Genomic DNA, 18,023 nt, shown 5'->3' on the forward strand with positions numbered 1-18,023 from the left:
TTATTTCACACTGTGCGTTACATTATATATGGTCCGGGCAGAGAATTTGGACTCAGGCAAGTTAAACGCTTCATCCGAGCACCTTGTAACGCGTTCAGCACACTTCATGCATATTTTGTGCCATTTCATGGCAGGGACCCGATGGACATCAATACTGGAAATTGCGATCAGACAATTGGAATATTCTTTTTGGGGTACCTCCTAGTAAAGGTAAGGACTATATGACATCAATCCTACTTTGATCCAACAATGATTTCACATCGATCGCAACGATCATGTAACGACGTACTCCAAAACGTATGCCGTTGCTGACGATCAGAGCATCAGAAAATGAACATAAATACCGGTACCTATTAAATACCTTTGATTTTGAAATAGTAATGTGTCCAGGCGACGACTTTAGCAAAATTCACATAGCGCTCCATAACTCAGCTTTTCAGGAATTAGCCCGGATCACTGAAACTATACAATATTCACCACGGGATAACACGCAAACGTATACATGTATGAAAACAATTATTTTTTACATGTTGGACGAGAGATAGTGACTGTCAAATGAGCCATAGTATTGTCTCCATAGCTAGAATATAGAATATAGCTCTGCAAACATCGTGACGCATCGTGAAAATAGGCAATGGAAAGCTGGCCCATTGACTACAGGATGAGGATAATAGCTGGCGCTCAAAGTGTTAAGTCCAATTAATCTATATTGAATCAGGCAATCAGTGCCGTAATTTAATGAATGAATGAATAGTTTATTTCAAACAATAAATATAAACAATAAATAATGTAGAAAATAAAAAGATAATTTGTTGTGAAAAGAAAAAAGATTATAAAGTAAGATAAAATAATAAACAAAACAGTCTTTTGTCCGAAAGGAATAGGAAGAAGTAAGATCCAGGTCATGCCCCTTATTGCAATATACCCTTAACTTAGGGGCGACAGTGGCTCAGGAGGTAGAGCGGTTGTCTGTCCTGGTTCGATTCCCACTCCTCCCGGGCAACATGTCGAAGTGTCCTTGAGCAAGACACTTACTCCTAACTAGGGATGGGTACCAAATTCTGTACTTAAGGCTATCGACCGAAACACATCGGTACTACCGTGTATCGATTCAGGTGAGATCCAACGGTGCCAATTTTCGGTAATGCAAAAAAAAATCCAAAAACTCGGGCAGCTTGAGCTGCATTCAGCGATCTGCGTTCTGTTGGTCAGTTGACATGTTCGATATAATCTCCGAAATACGTCCAAGAGAAAATCAGGGTAACCAATGTAGGAATGCGGTAATAGCACAGACGGAGTCGCTTTCCGATGCAAAACAAACTGATTTATTACGCACTCTACTGTCGCACTAACAACGCATTCATTCCACTTGTCTCTCTTAACTCATTCACTGCCAACAACGAGTATACTCGTTATTTGATCGTTATTTCTTTTATTTGCTATTTACATTCAGTATCCATCCAGCAAGGCTGGTGTTACCATAGGGAATGAGTCTGAGATCGCAAAAGTCCAATACCGCCGCCTGGTGGTATGCGGCCGATGTTGCACTTCCTTTGAGATTGTGTATAGGGCTGTGTGTTGATGAAATGCCTCCGGCTGACTTTTCTAGTAACCTGGACCAAGGGCTTCACCCAATCGCATTGAATCGCTTTCGGGACCCCCGATTCATTATGCTGGGTGGGTTATGTCGTGGGCCAAATGGACATACGATCTACCAGATGACAATCAAATAATTGGAATATTCTTTTTGGAATCCCACCGGCCACAGGTAAGAGCAATTTAACGTCAATTTCAGCTTGATTGTGCCTTGTTTTCATAGCCATCGCCCTGATCAGCGTACGTTGTTGTACTACAATCAATTACTCGGAAACGACCCCCCCCCCCCCCTTTCATGCATTCATGATGGAACATTATACCGATCATATGCATTTGAATTTTTTATTGTAGCGTGTATAGGGACAAAATGCCTACATCGCGGGCTATTACTAGCCTCCCAGGAATGACCCTAAACCGCTTTAAAACCATACTTATATTCACCACGGTGGCACGGTGGTGTAGTGGTTAAACACTGTCGCCTCACAGCAAGAAGGTCCAGGGTTCGATTCCCGCTTGGGGACCAGGTTTCCATGATGCCAGTTACCCAGGTGGGGTATCTCCCAGGCCTTTCTGTGTGTAGTTTGCATGTTCTCCCCGTGCTCGCAAGGGTTTCCCCCCCGATAAGATAAACCCAATGGAAAAACATGCACAACAACAAGATCGCTAACGCTGTGGCGTCCTTGACGAAGACGGACAGGAGCACTTGGATTGGTCCCCTGGCGCGGCTCACGTTGCACCCGTCTGCTCCCGGCTGCCCTTGGGGGGGAAGGACGACGGGATGGGTTAATCGCAGAGACGAATCGCATACATGCATCGCATGCATGCCGATTAATGACCTCTGAGCAGGTCCTAAATTATTATTATTATTATTACCACGGTATAAAACGGGAATGTATGGATGGATTTTTTCTTTTCTTTTTAACATCTTGAACGATAGATACTCGATGTCAAATGGGCCATAGTATTGCATCCATAGCTATAATATAGAAAATATTATAGCCCTGCAAACAAGGTGACTGACTCCATTGGTTTAATGCGTGGCAGCACATAGCCATATCCCGTTCACCCTTCTCCCATTACTGCCATACTGTAATTTCCTGTGGGATACGTTGCAAAAACACACACCTGGCTTTTAGTTTTTCCCCCGTTTCGTAGAGCCAAGCCCATCTCCATTTATTTCTCAAGCTTTTATCTACCTCTGACACATCGGAGGCTGCCTTCGTTTAGTATGCACGCGTCCATGGTTATAGCATTACTAGCTAAACGGAAATCAAGTTTCCCCGCTCATACGGGCTCCGATGAGTATCAGAGGTAGATCAACGCGTGAGAAATAAGTTTGGTTTGGGTTTTGTCTGCTAAAGTAGGCCTAATGCAGGATTTGTGCACATGTGTTTTCTGACATAGCCTAATGATGTGAATGCGTTTCTGGATCTACCTGCCTGTTCATTGTCTATGTATGCTGAAGGTCGGTCAGACCAAGTTTAAAAGAATAAAAGTGATTAAATCTATACGTTTTGTCTGGTAACATTTATATGTTTCAGCCTATGATTTATGGTAAAGTCGATTCCCACGGGGTGCGTCATATAAAAAACATCTCCTGACTGAACTTTTTTTTTTCAGGCAAAGTCATACTTATTTTAACCTCCACTGTATATTTTTTATTTAATAGCGTTAGCTAAAAGGAAAAGACAACCCGTATCAGGGTCTGACAGCACTACAATTACATTTCCATATAACAGGCTGATTATTATACATTTCCGACAACGAACTATTAGCCTAACTATTAATCCTGTCTCTCGAGTCGCTGCGTCCTGCCATTATTGCTCGCCAATAATGGCGCGGCAACGGGAGAAAAGAAATGCCCTTTTTCGTCATATTTGACACCTCTGATTGGCTCAATTTAGTTTCAATCTGTATGCATCTACAAATCATATTATACCAGGTAGCCAATTGACGGAAAATCCGTCACGACTCCGAATCAAATTGACGGAAATCCGTCTCAAGACGGATCGCTTTAATGCCTGTAATTGTTATTTAAATATATAGATGTGTATTTTTATAAATAAATAATAATAACTTTATTTGTATAGCACCTTTCATACAGGGGATTGCCAATCACCTGTATGCCAATCACCGCTTCTTTTCACCTGGCAGCGCGGATTCTCATCGAGAGGGCGTAGCGTGTGGGAAGACCACACTATCCCCCTCGAGTCCTATCCGCGCTTAGCAGGCGCCCCGACCGAACTGTAAGAGTCGCTGTTTACAACGACCCGGACCCACCCCGCCAGCTTCTCCCACCCTCTAATACAGCCAATTGTATTAGTGCAGACGGCCAGCCAAGCTGGTGACAACCCCGGAGCTGTGAGCTGGATTCGAACAGGCGAATCCAGCTCACAGCTCCGGGGCTGGTGACGAACGCAATCTCCGCTCGGCCACCTAACCGCCCATTGTTTTATATTTCTAATCAAGTACTCAAAAGCCACATTTTTCTCACTTTGGATTTCAGGCTGTGTTGGCCTGGCTCCGCCCATAAGCACTTTGAGTGACAGTCATCTACACAGTCTGTGACTGGCAGACAGAGAGATAGAGAGAGACTGAGGGGGGATACTAATTAATTTCGCCACGGGGGGACATAATCCCACGGGACAATGCATTGGTAACTTGTTTCAAATGACAAAATATACCTCAGTGATTATTATTGTACGGATCTGAATACGGGCGTGCGCGTGGGAGCATGCGCAAAGATATTACAGTGATTTATAGTCAGTGCTCCCGACTCAAGGGAGAGAGAGAGGGAGAGAGGGAGAGAGAGACAGATAGAGAGAGGGAGAGAGAGGCTCATACAGAGCGATCTCTCCTCTGTCTCTCCCAGAGTCCCCCTGCATCGCGACTCGAAGCGCGCACACGCGGGCTCTCGGAGTGATCTCTCCTCTCTCTCTCTCTCCCTCCCTCTCTATCTATCTATCTCTCCCTCTGTCTCTGTCTCTCCCTCTCTCCCTCTCTGCCTCCCGTTTGAGGAAGTGTCGGGTTTCACTGTGCGCTACTACAACCATAGAGGGGCCGTTAGTTATGCAGATCAGTACCCTATTCACGTCAGGGAGCGGGTCAAATCAGAACAGCTTAGTTGAGTGAGGGAGGATCTCGTGAACTCGACTAGACTGATTTTTATTTTTTTTACAACTGTGGTAGGTAGATTACATTTTTAGAGACTAAAGTACCGAAAAAAAGGTACCGTTGGGTACCGGTATAGATTCACAGGTACCGTATCGGTTCAAATGTGAAAGGTACCCATCCCTAGTCCTAACTGCTCCCAATGAGCAGGTTGGCACCTTGCATGGTCACCTCCGCCATCGGTGTGTGAATGTGTGAGTTAATGGGTCAACAAAATTGTAAAGCGATTTGGATAAAAACTTTTTATTTTATTTACCATTTAAAAAATCTTTCCAAACAGCGTTTCATTTGCTTTCAACAGAATCATCTGCAAACAAAATCTCTTTCCATCGATCACGTTAATATATAATAATTACATTTAATAAATAAGTTATTTTACAATCAATAGGCTACTGTTCATCCAGTCTAGACCATCCTGTAGTTGTCTCCACTCACCACACCATCGTAATATTGGAGGCCCACTACGTTGCCCTTCAGCTGGCCCATCAGCACGCTGCCGTCTGCGTCTGGCTCCTCAGACAAGGCAGCCTGTATGGCCTGGGAGAGCGTCTCCGCGGCCACATCGCAGCGCTCTGTGAAGAGGTCCACATCCTCAAAGCGCCATCTGTGAGAAGGCATCGCGTCTGGATGGATACAAGCACACACCAGGTTGTTATTGAAGACCAGTAGTGTTCACTACATTAACACTTTGAGTGCCAGCAGGGGGCGCACGATTTAGCGCTTGAGTGCCAACGCTCTATTCAATGAGAGGGCGAGCATTTTTGCGAACGCTTAAACTATATCTTAAATTATGGCTATGTGTCTAATACGCCCGTCGCTTATCAATGACTTGCTTGCAGTCAACATTGTCGAAACGGATTGTTTTTTTATACCATGCGTTTTTATACCATTTTGAAAAACGCTCGTTTTTGGAAATTTCCAGAAAAAAATGGTGATTCTGCAGGAATCGCCCTTTACTGGAATACACAAAAAAAATAAATTGTAGTGTTAAATAGTTAAAGTGTTACTGTCATGACAACGCTGGCAGAAAACGGCTACTGCACGCGCGCTGCGTCATGGGAAATATGTCCTTCAAAATAAAAGTGCAGCATAAAAAAAAAAAAAAAAAATGTTTGGCCCTGCGACCCACTTTTGGGTCGCAACCCACCAGTTGAGAACCACTGATTTTAGAGCACCTTTAAAAAGAAGAAAATTATACTTTTACATTTAATGTAGTTAAAGTAGTTTAATTATCAACATTTAAGGTTTAACATCAGACACCTTGTTACTCACTATGAAAGTCTCAATACAATTGTCTCATCATGATATTGGATTATCCATCCAGACAGTACAAATCAAAGCCTCTAGGTGGCGGTATACGCGTGAGATCAGACTACAGCTCCTTCAAACCATTCACACGTCATCCAGTGCTCTCGTCAAGACGAGGCATATCTCCCACAAGACGGAACAGCAGTAAATGTCATGAGAATTTTTAATATTATATGTGCACAATTAATCAAATAATCTTTAGGAAGGGGTCCTCGGTTTACGTGGTCCTAACACTAGGCTACTTTGATACAGCTGCTTTCCTATCCCAAGATGGATATCCATAGATCCACTTTAATAACACTAATACAGGAGCTTCTATGTGTGTGTGTGTGTGTGTGTGTGTGTGTGTGTGTATTAGCTAAATATTGCTCAGTGTCAGCAATTATTGGCAGCCGGGCAATTTGGAGAAGACGCTGCTATCTGTACCCATGAGCTGTGTGTGTCGTTTGTCAGGTTCATCATCCGTGTGAGTCTGTAACTTTGATTGCCACTGTGGCACGATTGTATCGGAATAATCCCAATGTACAAGTGCACTGTTAATATTTGTGTCCTTTAAACCTCGTCTTTATGTGGACATAAATAAAATATTCTAAATGTGTGTGTGCGTGCGTGCGTGCGTGCGTGCGTGTGTGCGCGCGCATGGGGCCATTGGGTGGGGCCGGGGGACAAATACACTGGAGCAGTGGTTCTCAACTGGTCTAGCCTCGGGACCCAACATTTTCCTTAGTCATTAAGTCGCGACCCAAAATTTTTAACCACTATGATTTATGTAAAAAAAAATTGCAGTAATACGCAATCTTTCAAATTATGAAATAAACACAAAAAAGTGCAACAAAAGTGCAACTATTGCTAAAAACCCAATGAAATAAAATAATAAATAATATATGCTTCTTAGCAGATTTCTTAGCTTAACATAACAGACCTAAATTTGGGGGGACTATGGGATAACTGGGGTTGCAACAAAAGTGCAACTAGGGCTAAAAAAAAAAACCAATGAAATTTAATAATAATAATAATAATAATAATAATAATAATAATAATAATAATAATAATAATAATAATAATAAATAATTATGCTTCTTAGCAGACTTCTTAGCTTAACATAACAGACCTACAGTACGTTTGGGGGAACTAATGGGATAACTGGGGTTGCAACAAAAGTGCAACTAAGGGCTAAAAACACAATGAAATAAAATAATAATAATAATAAATAATATATCCTTCTTAGCAGACTTCTTAGCTTAACATGCAGGGAACTAATGGGATAACTGGGGATGTTGTTTGCTCCTGACAAGAGTCTCAAAGTCTGGGGTGATGGTATAGAGTAGACAAAGCAACTCTGAGGTCATGCTAAATGTCCAATCTGTTCCTCCGCTTTGTCTTCAGCTAGACCAGAGCTGAGAAGCCACTTTCACAAAGATAGGTAGTAAAAAAAAAAAAAAAAAAAAAAAAACGTTTAATTTTTTTTTTTGACACACATCCGCGACCCACTCAAAATGGCCCCGCGACCAGGGGAGGAAATTAGGCCACTTTACTGGCCAAATGCTGGTATTTTTTACGTTTGGCTGGTAAAAAAAATCAGATACCCGCCAGTTGGCTGGTAAGCCAAAAAGTTAGTTTCCTCCCCTGCTGGCGAGTATACAAAAAAATAAAACATTCTGCAATCACTGCACTGGCAAACGGTGCCCGTCTTCTGAGTGTTCGCTTTAGTTGACAGTGCCACGAGAGCACTGCACAAGACCACCCGCGGACATATAATGTTTAATAAACGTTTGCGCAGTACTGGCCAACCCGCGGACATATAATAATAAAAGTCCCGCGGTACTAGGCTAGCCATCAGGAGCACTCGCAAACGGATAACGTTAAACACAGCAGAAGATGGAAAACAGACAGACTGACCAACGGGGAACTGCATCCAACCCTAGTACAACCCTCGAGTATAAGTTACTAAGGACACATTTAAATCACAGAGGTGTAATGTTAGTCTACTGGAACTGTATACAGTGGTTAGCTTCTAGTTAGCGTTTTAGCTATAGCTGCTTGCTAGCTAACGTTAGCCCCGTGTGCTCAAAGCAGCCAGCTAGGTGTATCTGTTATGACTATAATGTTTCCAAAAAAGCACCGGACTACGACGTAAGGTTAGACATTTTATTTCATGCTCAAAAGCCCCTGGCTTGCACATCGCAGTCACGAAAGGGGCTAGCTCAACCAGTGCACTGTGCACAACAGCACACCAACCCAACTGACGTTACCACAACACTTGACGGTACTTCACAGCACTGTCGTAAGACCACCGTGCTGTCTTAAAGGCACAGTGTGCCTACCCAGATGCATACACAACATTGACACGGCTTGACATACAAAGAAGTAATTATCACAATTAGCGATTTTTTTTGTCTGGTAAAAAATCTGTTTGGCTGGTAAAAAAAATCAGATACTCGCCAGTTGGCTGGTAAGCCAAAAAGTTAGTTTCCTCCCCTGCCCGCGACCCACTTTTGGGTCGCGACCCACCAGTTGAGAAACACTGCACTGGAGGAAAGTAACCCAGCTCAGCACTGCCCAAATTATATCACTCACTATTGCCTGTTTGAAGGATATCATCCTCAAACACATATACACCTACATGCCTTGTAGAATTCCACACATAAGAAAGAAAGATACTGGGATGAATAAACAAAATAGGAAATAAAATGTAGAAATGCATGCAATACATAAATAAATATGAATCTCCATATATGAAATAGAACATTTAGATAAGGTGCTACTGAGATGTTTTGGTGAGTTCTTTGTTTTTTTGTGGAAGTAGCCCTTCTTAAAAATGCATGAACATTCACTGATAATTGGTCTGTAGTGGAGTCTACAAGGTCTACATGATGAATTGAAAATGGGGGACCCTGGTGTAAACAAGACGAAAGTCTTTCTCTGGTCTGCATCCCCTTAACAATTGTATGTATTGAGATGTACTGTACCCATTCTGCAATCTGTTAATAAACTTTTCAATCAATCAATCAATACATTGCCGGACCATGTACAGGGCTGTACGCTAAGCTTTTTCACGAGGGGCACACTTGCCCCTAAATGAGAAATTTAGGGGCAAAAAATATTTATTAGGGGCACATTTTTTAATAACAATTTTACCATTATTAAAAAAATATGTTCCTCCTGCCTCATTACTGTGGTCCTTTTATTTAACATTTAAGTGCGTTTGTTTTCAGGTTTGTATCTTTTATAATGAACCAACTGAGAAAGTGTGTAAATCACTAATAGAACAAAAACAACAAACTGTGTGTGTGTGTGTGCGCGCGCGCTTGTGTAGTGCTCCTTGAATGAGATCATCACAACACACACACACCATTGCATTAATCAGGACAAGAAACTCTGCATACATTTGTTTCACAATGAAAAGTGCTTTAGAAATAAAATGTATTATTATTATTATTGTAAATAACCCCATGAAAGGTTTATTATTTGTATGGGTAATTACCTGCTTCATATTTGTGATGTTACTGGTTTCAGTGTGTGCCTAAAGTGATCAATGTGTTGGGCCGTTTATAGAGATCTATGCCAATTAATGTTTATGTATATCTGGGACTTTTTTTTTTTATAAGAATTGAGAGGTATTTGTATATGTGACCTTTATTTTGAAGACAGTGTTGCGACGCAACCTTATTTACATTTGCGCTTTTGACAGTGAAATGTTCAGTCCAACTTAGCTCGAAGGAAAGACTAATCAAAAAGGTTTAATTGACCCATATGAGGCTCTTACGGTAGGACTTTGTTTATAGAAGTGGAATGTAATACTATGCAAAACGAGAAATAAACAGTGATTTTACCAGCAGTAAAGTTGCAAGCCACTTTCATTTCATATACGGGGAACCGACAATTATTAGTATTATCTTATTTGCATATTGTCTCATTATTAGATATAGATAGGTTGATACTTTATTGATCCCCGGTGACAATTTAAGTAGACAGTATTTCACGTCCTAATAGTGGGGTACTCACCTAATGCATGGCTGAACCTGAACGTTAGAAGTGTCCGTGTCCCCGTCAATCAATCATCACGTCAATAATCATCATCTTATCATCTCTCCACATCGGACGTGGTTGTCATAAGATGGACTGATATCCATTATCCACTCCGTTGTTCTTGCAGAGCAAAATTAGCGGCTTAAATGTATTGAAAGGAAGTGCTTCTTTGGCGATGCAACAATAGCCCATATTATTATTGAAAGGAGGCCACATTCAGTTTTGTTTCGCTAGGAATTATGGGATTTGGTGTTGGATGTATAGACTCTACGCAGACAGGGACATGGTCTTTAATCGCACGATAGACTACAAGTACCAAGTATATAGCGTGACCCAGATTCACTCCACGCAAATCTTTTTTTCACTCAGGCGATCGCAGTAAGTTCATTCATTGCAGACAGATTCTTTCATAGCACCACAACATTGTGTCGCACTGTACAGCCTTGGTTGTAGGCAAATTTTTTTTTTTTTTAATTATCCAATTTGTATGGATTAATTTAGGAGTGAAATGCGAATAAAGGGTTGAAATCACTACTCGCAACGTTGCTCCCAGATATAATTTTTCACTCGCAACGGCCAAATTAAGGGGCAATTTGCGATCATCTCGTCGCAGTGTACAGCCCTGATGTAGAATCCGGACCTTGTAGACTGACATCATTCTGTGCATAGTTTAGTCTACACAGGCCATATTTCAAATAATCAAAATCTTACTTCATTCATCTTAAACATTCTAGATTTGGGGGATTGGTAGTTCCCATGAAATCTGAAGTTGTTCAAACGACAATCGATCCACCTTGAATTAAATCACACAGCCGAGTGAAACCTTGTTGGCTGCGTCACAGTCACAAAAGGGGCCACTACTTAATTAATTAATCCAATCCACTTTATTTATAGAGCACATTTAAAAACAACAAAGTTTACCAAAGTGCTGTACAAGTCCCACAACATAATATTAAAAAAAAAATATATATATATATATATATTTTTTTTTAAGCTTCGAATTAAAATCGAAGCTCGGCCCCGAAGCTTCGATTGCCAAAAAAAGCTTCGAAGGTCATTCCTAAACTCATCCATCTACATTCATTGCACACAACATCCACATGCCCACACTTTAAACATTCACTTTAAACACTTTTCTTTTTAAACATTACAGTGATTACACCATATTTGGAACAATATATTTATTTTATTCCTAAAAGGATTTGCACTCTTCTACCTCATTTTGCATTTAGTTTTTGGCATTTTAGTTTTGTATATTTGTATATTTTGTAGTGTTTGGTCTTTATTATTTTACCTTTTTACTGTATGAAGCACAATATCAGGAGGCTCATACAGAACCAAGCATTTCACTATAATGTATGTACCTTATATTTTTATGTGACAAATAAAAAGAATGTGACAATACATTTGAATCTAATATAATTGATTTTATACTAACAAACAGACTGCTGAAATGCAGGAACAAGTTGCAGTCACAAGCTGACGACATGTCATTTGCATAAATTAGGAACAGTAGCGGTCCTAGTATGCTTCCTTGTGGAACACCACAGCTCACTGGGGGGGGGGCATAGCTGTCAACATAGGCAGGAGACAAAACGTATACATTTTTAGCCCCGCCCCTTCACCCCGGACCGCCCCATCGGCCCCGCCCCCCTCGGTCCCGCCCCCTCCCACTCGGCCCCGCCCCCTCCCAATGGAGCTGCTTCGTCGCTTGCCATCTGCTGGTCAAAACCTGTATGTACCCAGCCATACAGGAAATGCACTGTATTATTTTACAGATTACTTTTGTGTTCCTACTTTAAGTGTAAATGCTATAGAAAATACAGTAAATTACATTTTATCAAAATATTAACCATTAAATAAAGGTTGTAATCTGTAAATGTATTTGATTTTACTGTAAATGGGTACCTTTTACCTCCACCATCTGTTATCTCCCCTCCAGGTAGAATTGCATCCAGCTCACTGATAAACTATTACAGTGGACACTAGGGGTGGACGGTATAAACGGTATACGGTATAAACGGTATGAATTTGCTCTACGGTATGGATTTTGACTATACCTTGTAACCGGTAGAGCAGCTCTAAAATAGCAATGACGTCATGTAACCACAGCGCGACTATTTCACTCGCATTTGCCCCTAAAAATAGATAGAATTAGTCATAGATAATAGATATGTGCAAACTGGAAAAAGTTATTTAGGAGGCTTCGCGCAGTGGGCGTGTCAACACGCAATTGTCATTTCATAATAAACACATATCACCGCGGCGCACAGCAAGTTTCAATTTCAGTTCCTGGCATTTTTAACCAGTGGAGAAAGGTAAGAGATTTCCCTATCGTTTTTCTTATATGAATTATTCATACTATTGGGATTCGTTGGGAGCAGCACGGAGTCTCGACTCGGGATTTATTTTATTTGGAATATAATGACTGTATACAACAATTTTGTTATTGTTGTTATATGCTGGCCTGGCTGTGCAGTAAATACCATATAATGGTATGGTGTTAATGTTTACCAAAAGAGTAAGCCTACCTCAGAATTGTATAAAACGAAGTTATTATTATTATACCAGTATTGTGATTGCACTATTTTACTTTCACCACCTGTAATTGCACTGTTTACTACCGTATTTCATACAGTACTTGGTTTCAATAAATGAACCCAGTACATTTTACTGGGTTCAAACTGACACAAAATGTTGATTTATTCATTATGATCTGTTTGACAATTAGAAATATAGGCCTCTCTCTTATACATGCCTCCTCCTAATACAAGCCTGGTATCCGCTACAGTTGAAACAAATACAAGCCGGGGTTACTATTAGAGGAATTACGGTAGTCTGCCTATCAGGCAAAAAAAAATTCGAACGGAAACACTGATACCGTGATATATACCGTTACCGTCTATGCTTCAAATTATACCGTGATATACATTTTAGACCATACCGTCCACCCTTAGTGGACACCATCGACTGTCCAAGCCATTTTGAAAAGTTACATTTGATCCGACTTCAGGCGTGCAAGAGAAGGGAGTTGAGGGAGAAATACATTTAATAAAGTTTTGAGAGAAGTTTTTTGTTACTTTTACTTACTTACATTTTAACACCAGATAAACACTTTTGATACCCAAGTACATTAACACTTTGAGTGCCACGGACGCTTTGTCGTTAGTTCATGCCACCAGTTGAATGCCAGCAACACTAGCGTTTGTTTGTCGTTTTTTTTAATTATTAGCGATTTGAATTCATATTTCATCAATCGAGCCTCACGCTAGTGCTCCAAACTCTCTCTGAGCTGCATTGGGAAAATACCACCCTCTATCGTCTCTCCCTGTGTAACTGCACCACATTGGATTAGACTGGTGGGGGGGGGGGGGGGGGGGTCCAGTTTCCTCATTTTACTTATCCGGCAAGCCATCTGAAGCGACCGAAGTGATTGCCGAGCCGGAAAACAACGTGGAATACATATTTACAGTACCCAGCGCTGAATAAATAAACGTGATCGATATTTGGAATGGCGATCAGGAATTGGAATAATCTTTTTGGAGAACATCTGATATGAGGTAAGGAATCTATTTTTGGTGTGTGTGTGTGCGCGCTGATCAGGAAATGAGAATAGATTTTTCAGATCGCTTCTCTAGCGTGCATAAGTACTGTAACTGAGGGGTACAATTCCCTGACTGTATTGATAAGTATGGTATCATTAAACCACTACCGCTTTATGTACTTTAATTACTGGCCATACAGTACACGATATCTAAGTATGATGAACACTTTCCCACATATGAAATCAGGTCCACACAAAAGGTAATAGTCAAATATTTAATATATAGCAAAAGGTACATATAATAATTACTTATTACATTTATGATTTGAATTGAATGCTCTTGTAAGGCAAATGAGTACTCGTAGGCAAATCAACACTGAATGTCCAATCTCTGGTTACACAGGAAGCAAGTATACAACCTGGCTCTTAGGGGATTATAGCGATGGTCACTTAATGATTATAGCTGGATAATATACTGAAGGGGTCCCGCCGGTTGTAAGCCAGTAGGGGGGGTAGGAGAGCCGTCGGCTGTATCCCGTCTGGTCAACGATTTCTAGGGAGAGTCCAGGTACAGAACACAGTGCCCGTAGAACCTTGATCCGCAGATGAATACACTTGGGCTCTCTTGTAGACGATAGCTGTAGCTGTAGCTGTCGGTCCACAACGAAGAAGAAGCGAGGCGACCTCAGTCTGGTCTGAGCGCCGTCTCACCTTGGCTCCTCTCGGGGTAAATCCAACACTCACCGGTGTTGGCGATTATCCGCTCCACAAATCAAAGCACCAAAGCAAATAGATATTCCATGCCGTATAGGGCTCAGCAGTCGTCGGGGTAGGTAATCCAATGTGCAGGTCCACTCGTCCTTGCCTAGAACTCCTCGGATGAAAGCACCACGCGTGGTCTGCCCAACCTGGTTAAGACTCTAGATAACGCGAGGAAACGATGGGGGTGCTGCTCACTTTAGAACTCTAACCGAACGATGCACCATACATAATAGACTATTATTACTTAATAGAAATACGGTGCCAAACTCTGGCAATTCAGCTATTAATTCGCACGAGGTCTCACTGCTATTCTAAGGCCAAACAGGCCGTACTACACCGCACGCGGTATCGTGGGGTGAGGCTTCACGTCTTGTTACTTAGTTGGGTAGAAGGGTAAAGGACTAAGAGGAATTCTACATTTCTTGCGCCATATTTATATGCACAGTGGACAAGTAGTGCCGCTCTGCTTTCGGTAGCCGTATTCCTGCGCGGAGCTGAGGCTAGTAAAGGCATGTCTCGTTGGTACCTTTGAACTTGAACGCCAGGGGCTTGTCCCTGGCGCCTGGTCCTTTTGTCCAATAAGAGAATGAACTATTATGGGCTGTAGTAGAATAAAGGGATATTCAGTGTATATGTACAGTACAAGGAATATACAAGGGATATCAAACGATATACAAATACTATTAAATATATATCCATAAATAAATATATATATTCGGTTTAATCTGATCCTTCACAACAAGTACCACATACTATCGATAATCGAGCGTTTATTTGAAAATGATTCATAAATAGGCAGAAAAATGACTGTTTTTGTGTATTCCAGAATATTCCAGTAAAGGGCGATTATCACAAAATCTTTATATTTTCCTGAAACTTTCAAGAAAACAAGGGCTTTTCAAAATGCTTTAAAACGGAAATGAACCGATTAAAAAACAATCCGTTTCGACAATGTTGACTGCAAACAAGTGAATGAATGAATGAATGAATGAATGAATGAATGAAAACTTTATTTAACAGATTGCAGAATGGGTAGAATACAGTACGGCTAAATACACACAATTGTTAAGGGGATGCAGACCTGAGAAAGACGTTTGTCTTGTTTCCATCAGGGTCCCCCATTTTCAATTCATATAGACATTTATGACATACATGACATTTATGGCATAGGGACATATAGGTATTTAGTACTGATACATTTGTGACATAAACGGTATTCAAATATACAGTACTGTTACCCCTAGATCCTGACAGAGTATATACATATGATGGGGAGGGGACTGTACATTAGGAGGGGGTGGGTGGGTGGGAGAGAGATATACATACGGCGGGGAGGGAATATATACATGCGGTGGGGACAGGGAGCGAAATTAACTTTTTGACTCACCAGCCAGTGGCGGGTAGATGGGAAGAATCTACCCGCCAAGCATATTTCTTACCCGCCAACTTTTCTTTTATACACATTTTTTTTATTATTATTTTATATAGATTTTTTTTTTAATAAAATATATATATTATATAATCATACTTGTGATTGTGTTATCTGCGAGACATCGCCACCTTGCTGTCTGCAAACAGCTCCACTGTCTGTGTGTATACTCGAGTGGCCTCCAGCTCCAGCAAGGATTCTCCGGGGGTGCAGCTGGACCCTAAACGCTACATTCAGCATGCAAAAGAATTCTCCGGCGCTGCACCTGGACCCTAGTCAGCAGCCCTCACTCATGCGATGTAAACCAGGGACTCGAATACGCATGTTGTTGTTGTAGGACATTGATGTCAAGAGCTATCTGTAGCTACTGCTGGATGGCGTTGGGACAACGCCTCAGTGAACTATTTAGTTTACTGCGACATTTCGTAGTGACTAGTTACCTAGCCAACGGAGGTATTATGCACTGGACTATTGCTGGAGGATTTGTTGATGTCGGGAGCTATCCGTAGCTAGCCGGCTGGATAACGTTACACAATGCCTCGTGTATTAAACTAAGTGAATAGTTGACTGGGTAATTTTGTATTTTATTTTTTTATTATTTTTTAAACAAACATATAAACAAACATGACAACACACGATAAGATATACAAACATTAATTGTCAGGGCACATCCAATGAGATCACATTTTAGTTAGTTGTCTTATATAAGATATACCCCTAATACCTGTTATCTAAAAAAACCTACACACATATGCTCAGCTCGAACCCCCCCCTCCCGGACCCCACCTTGAGAAGTACCTCCACTATCCCTTGCACCTAACCAGACACTACCATTATAAGCTAGCTTTTATTCTCTCCACCACTTCTAACCACATTGACATTTTGGATTCATTGAGACCCAGAATTCTTGCTGTAGATATTTCATGGTAAATTACATCGAGATATGTAAGAAACCAAACTTTACGGCAAATTTTTTCCGGTTGAAACCAGCGTGATGCGATCAGCTTTTTGGCTACTGTGATACCCGATAAAACCAATCTCTTTAGCTGTGGATTCACTGCAAACTCAAAAACATCATTCAATAATAATACCGAGGGGTGTACAGGTATATTCCAAGATACGAGTTTTGATATTTGTTGGGTCACATCTTTCCAGAATGCCTTAACTGGTGAGCAGTCCCAATACATGTGCATAAATGTCCCTTCGTCCCCATTTGCACTTTGGGTGCATTTGGAATCTTGTTTAAGCCCCATTCGGCACAGTCTTATAGGAGTCAAGTATGTCCTGTGAATATAGTTAAGATTGATTTGTTGATGATCCGGGTTCCTTGATGTAAGTCGGACATTTTCCCAGGCTCCTTGCCAATCAAAGTCATTTTCCAGGTCTGGTATATCCCTCCTCCAGACAGAGTCAAGTTGGAGGGTTTCATACGAGGACGTTAGTAATTGATGATAAAATTCTGAAACAAAACCTCTTGCGTAGAAGAATTTGTGGTATCTGTGGTGTTCAATTGGTCTGTCTAATGGAACACCGTGAGACTTCAAACATAGCTCTAACTGTTTGTGAAAAAGCCATGTGGACTTGGTGAGATAAAAAAAATTGCGTATTTCTTTATCACTACAAAAACCCTGTTTGTTAAAAACATCCCCTAATGAGTGTATGCCTTGCTCTTCCCATATAGGGAATCTTATAGGTCGTTTTCCAATTAAGAGTGCATTGTTATTGAATAAGGGAGTATGATTGTGCCATTTTTGTGGGTTAGGATTTTTTTTTGTGATTCACGCCATATCCGGATCGCATGAGTAATTATGGGGCCAAATTCTCGTTCACAGTGCTTGATTGGTAGTTTAGTGTATGCTATGTCCTTCAGTCTATGTGGGGCTACTATGTTTTCTTCTATTTTTCTCCAGGATGCTAATGCTTGGGAGTCAAACCATGTTGTCAATGGACTTAATGTGTACGCCTTAAAATATAGGAAAAAATCTGGAAATGCCATGCCACCATCTGCTTTATTTCTCTGTGCGGTGGATCTTTTTATACGTGGTGGTTTGTTATTCCAAATAAATTTGTATGTGGAGGAGTGTAATCTTTTCCAGTAACCCTCTGGAGGGGGTAACGGTAGCATTGAACTGAAGAAGTTGATTTTAGGTAGTACATCCATCTTAACTATTGATATCCGTGCTT

At 41.1% G+C, this 18,023-nt stretch overlaps 1 protein-coding gene across 3 annotated transcripts in view; it reads right to left on the reverse strand.

The window, feature by feature from the left end:
- hltf (helicase-like transcription factor) overlaps nucleotides 1-18,023 on the reverse strand; it is a 95,528-nt gene that overhangs the window by 67,780 nt on the left and 9,725 nt on the right. For all 3 annotated transcript variants that reach the window (XM_084307871.1, XM_084307870.1, XM_084307869.1), the window contains exon 2: nucleotides 5,203-5,390. In XM_084307871.1, the coding sequence (XP_084163997.1) occupies nucleotides 5,203-5,385 (183 nt within the window). In that variant the 5' untranslated portion in view covers nucleotides 5,386-5,390. The remainder of the gene's footprint in view (nucleotides 1-5,202; nucleotides 5,391-18,023) is intronic.

This window comes from Notolepis coatsorum (genome assembly GCF_963971535.1).
Source record: "Notolepis coatsorum genome assembly, chromosome: 2".
Classification (NCBI taxonomy): domain Eukaryota; kingdom Metazoa; phylum Chordata; class Actinopteri; order Aulopiformes; family Paralepididae; genus Notolepis; species Notolepis coatsorum.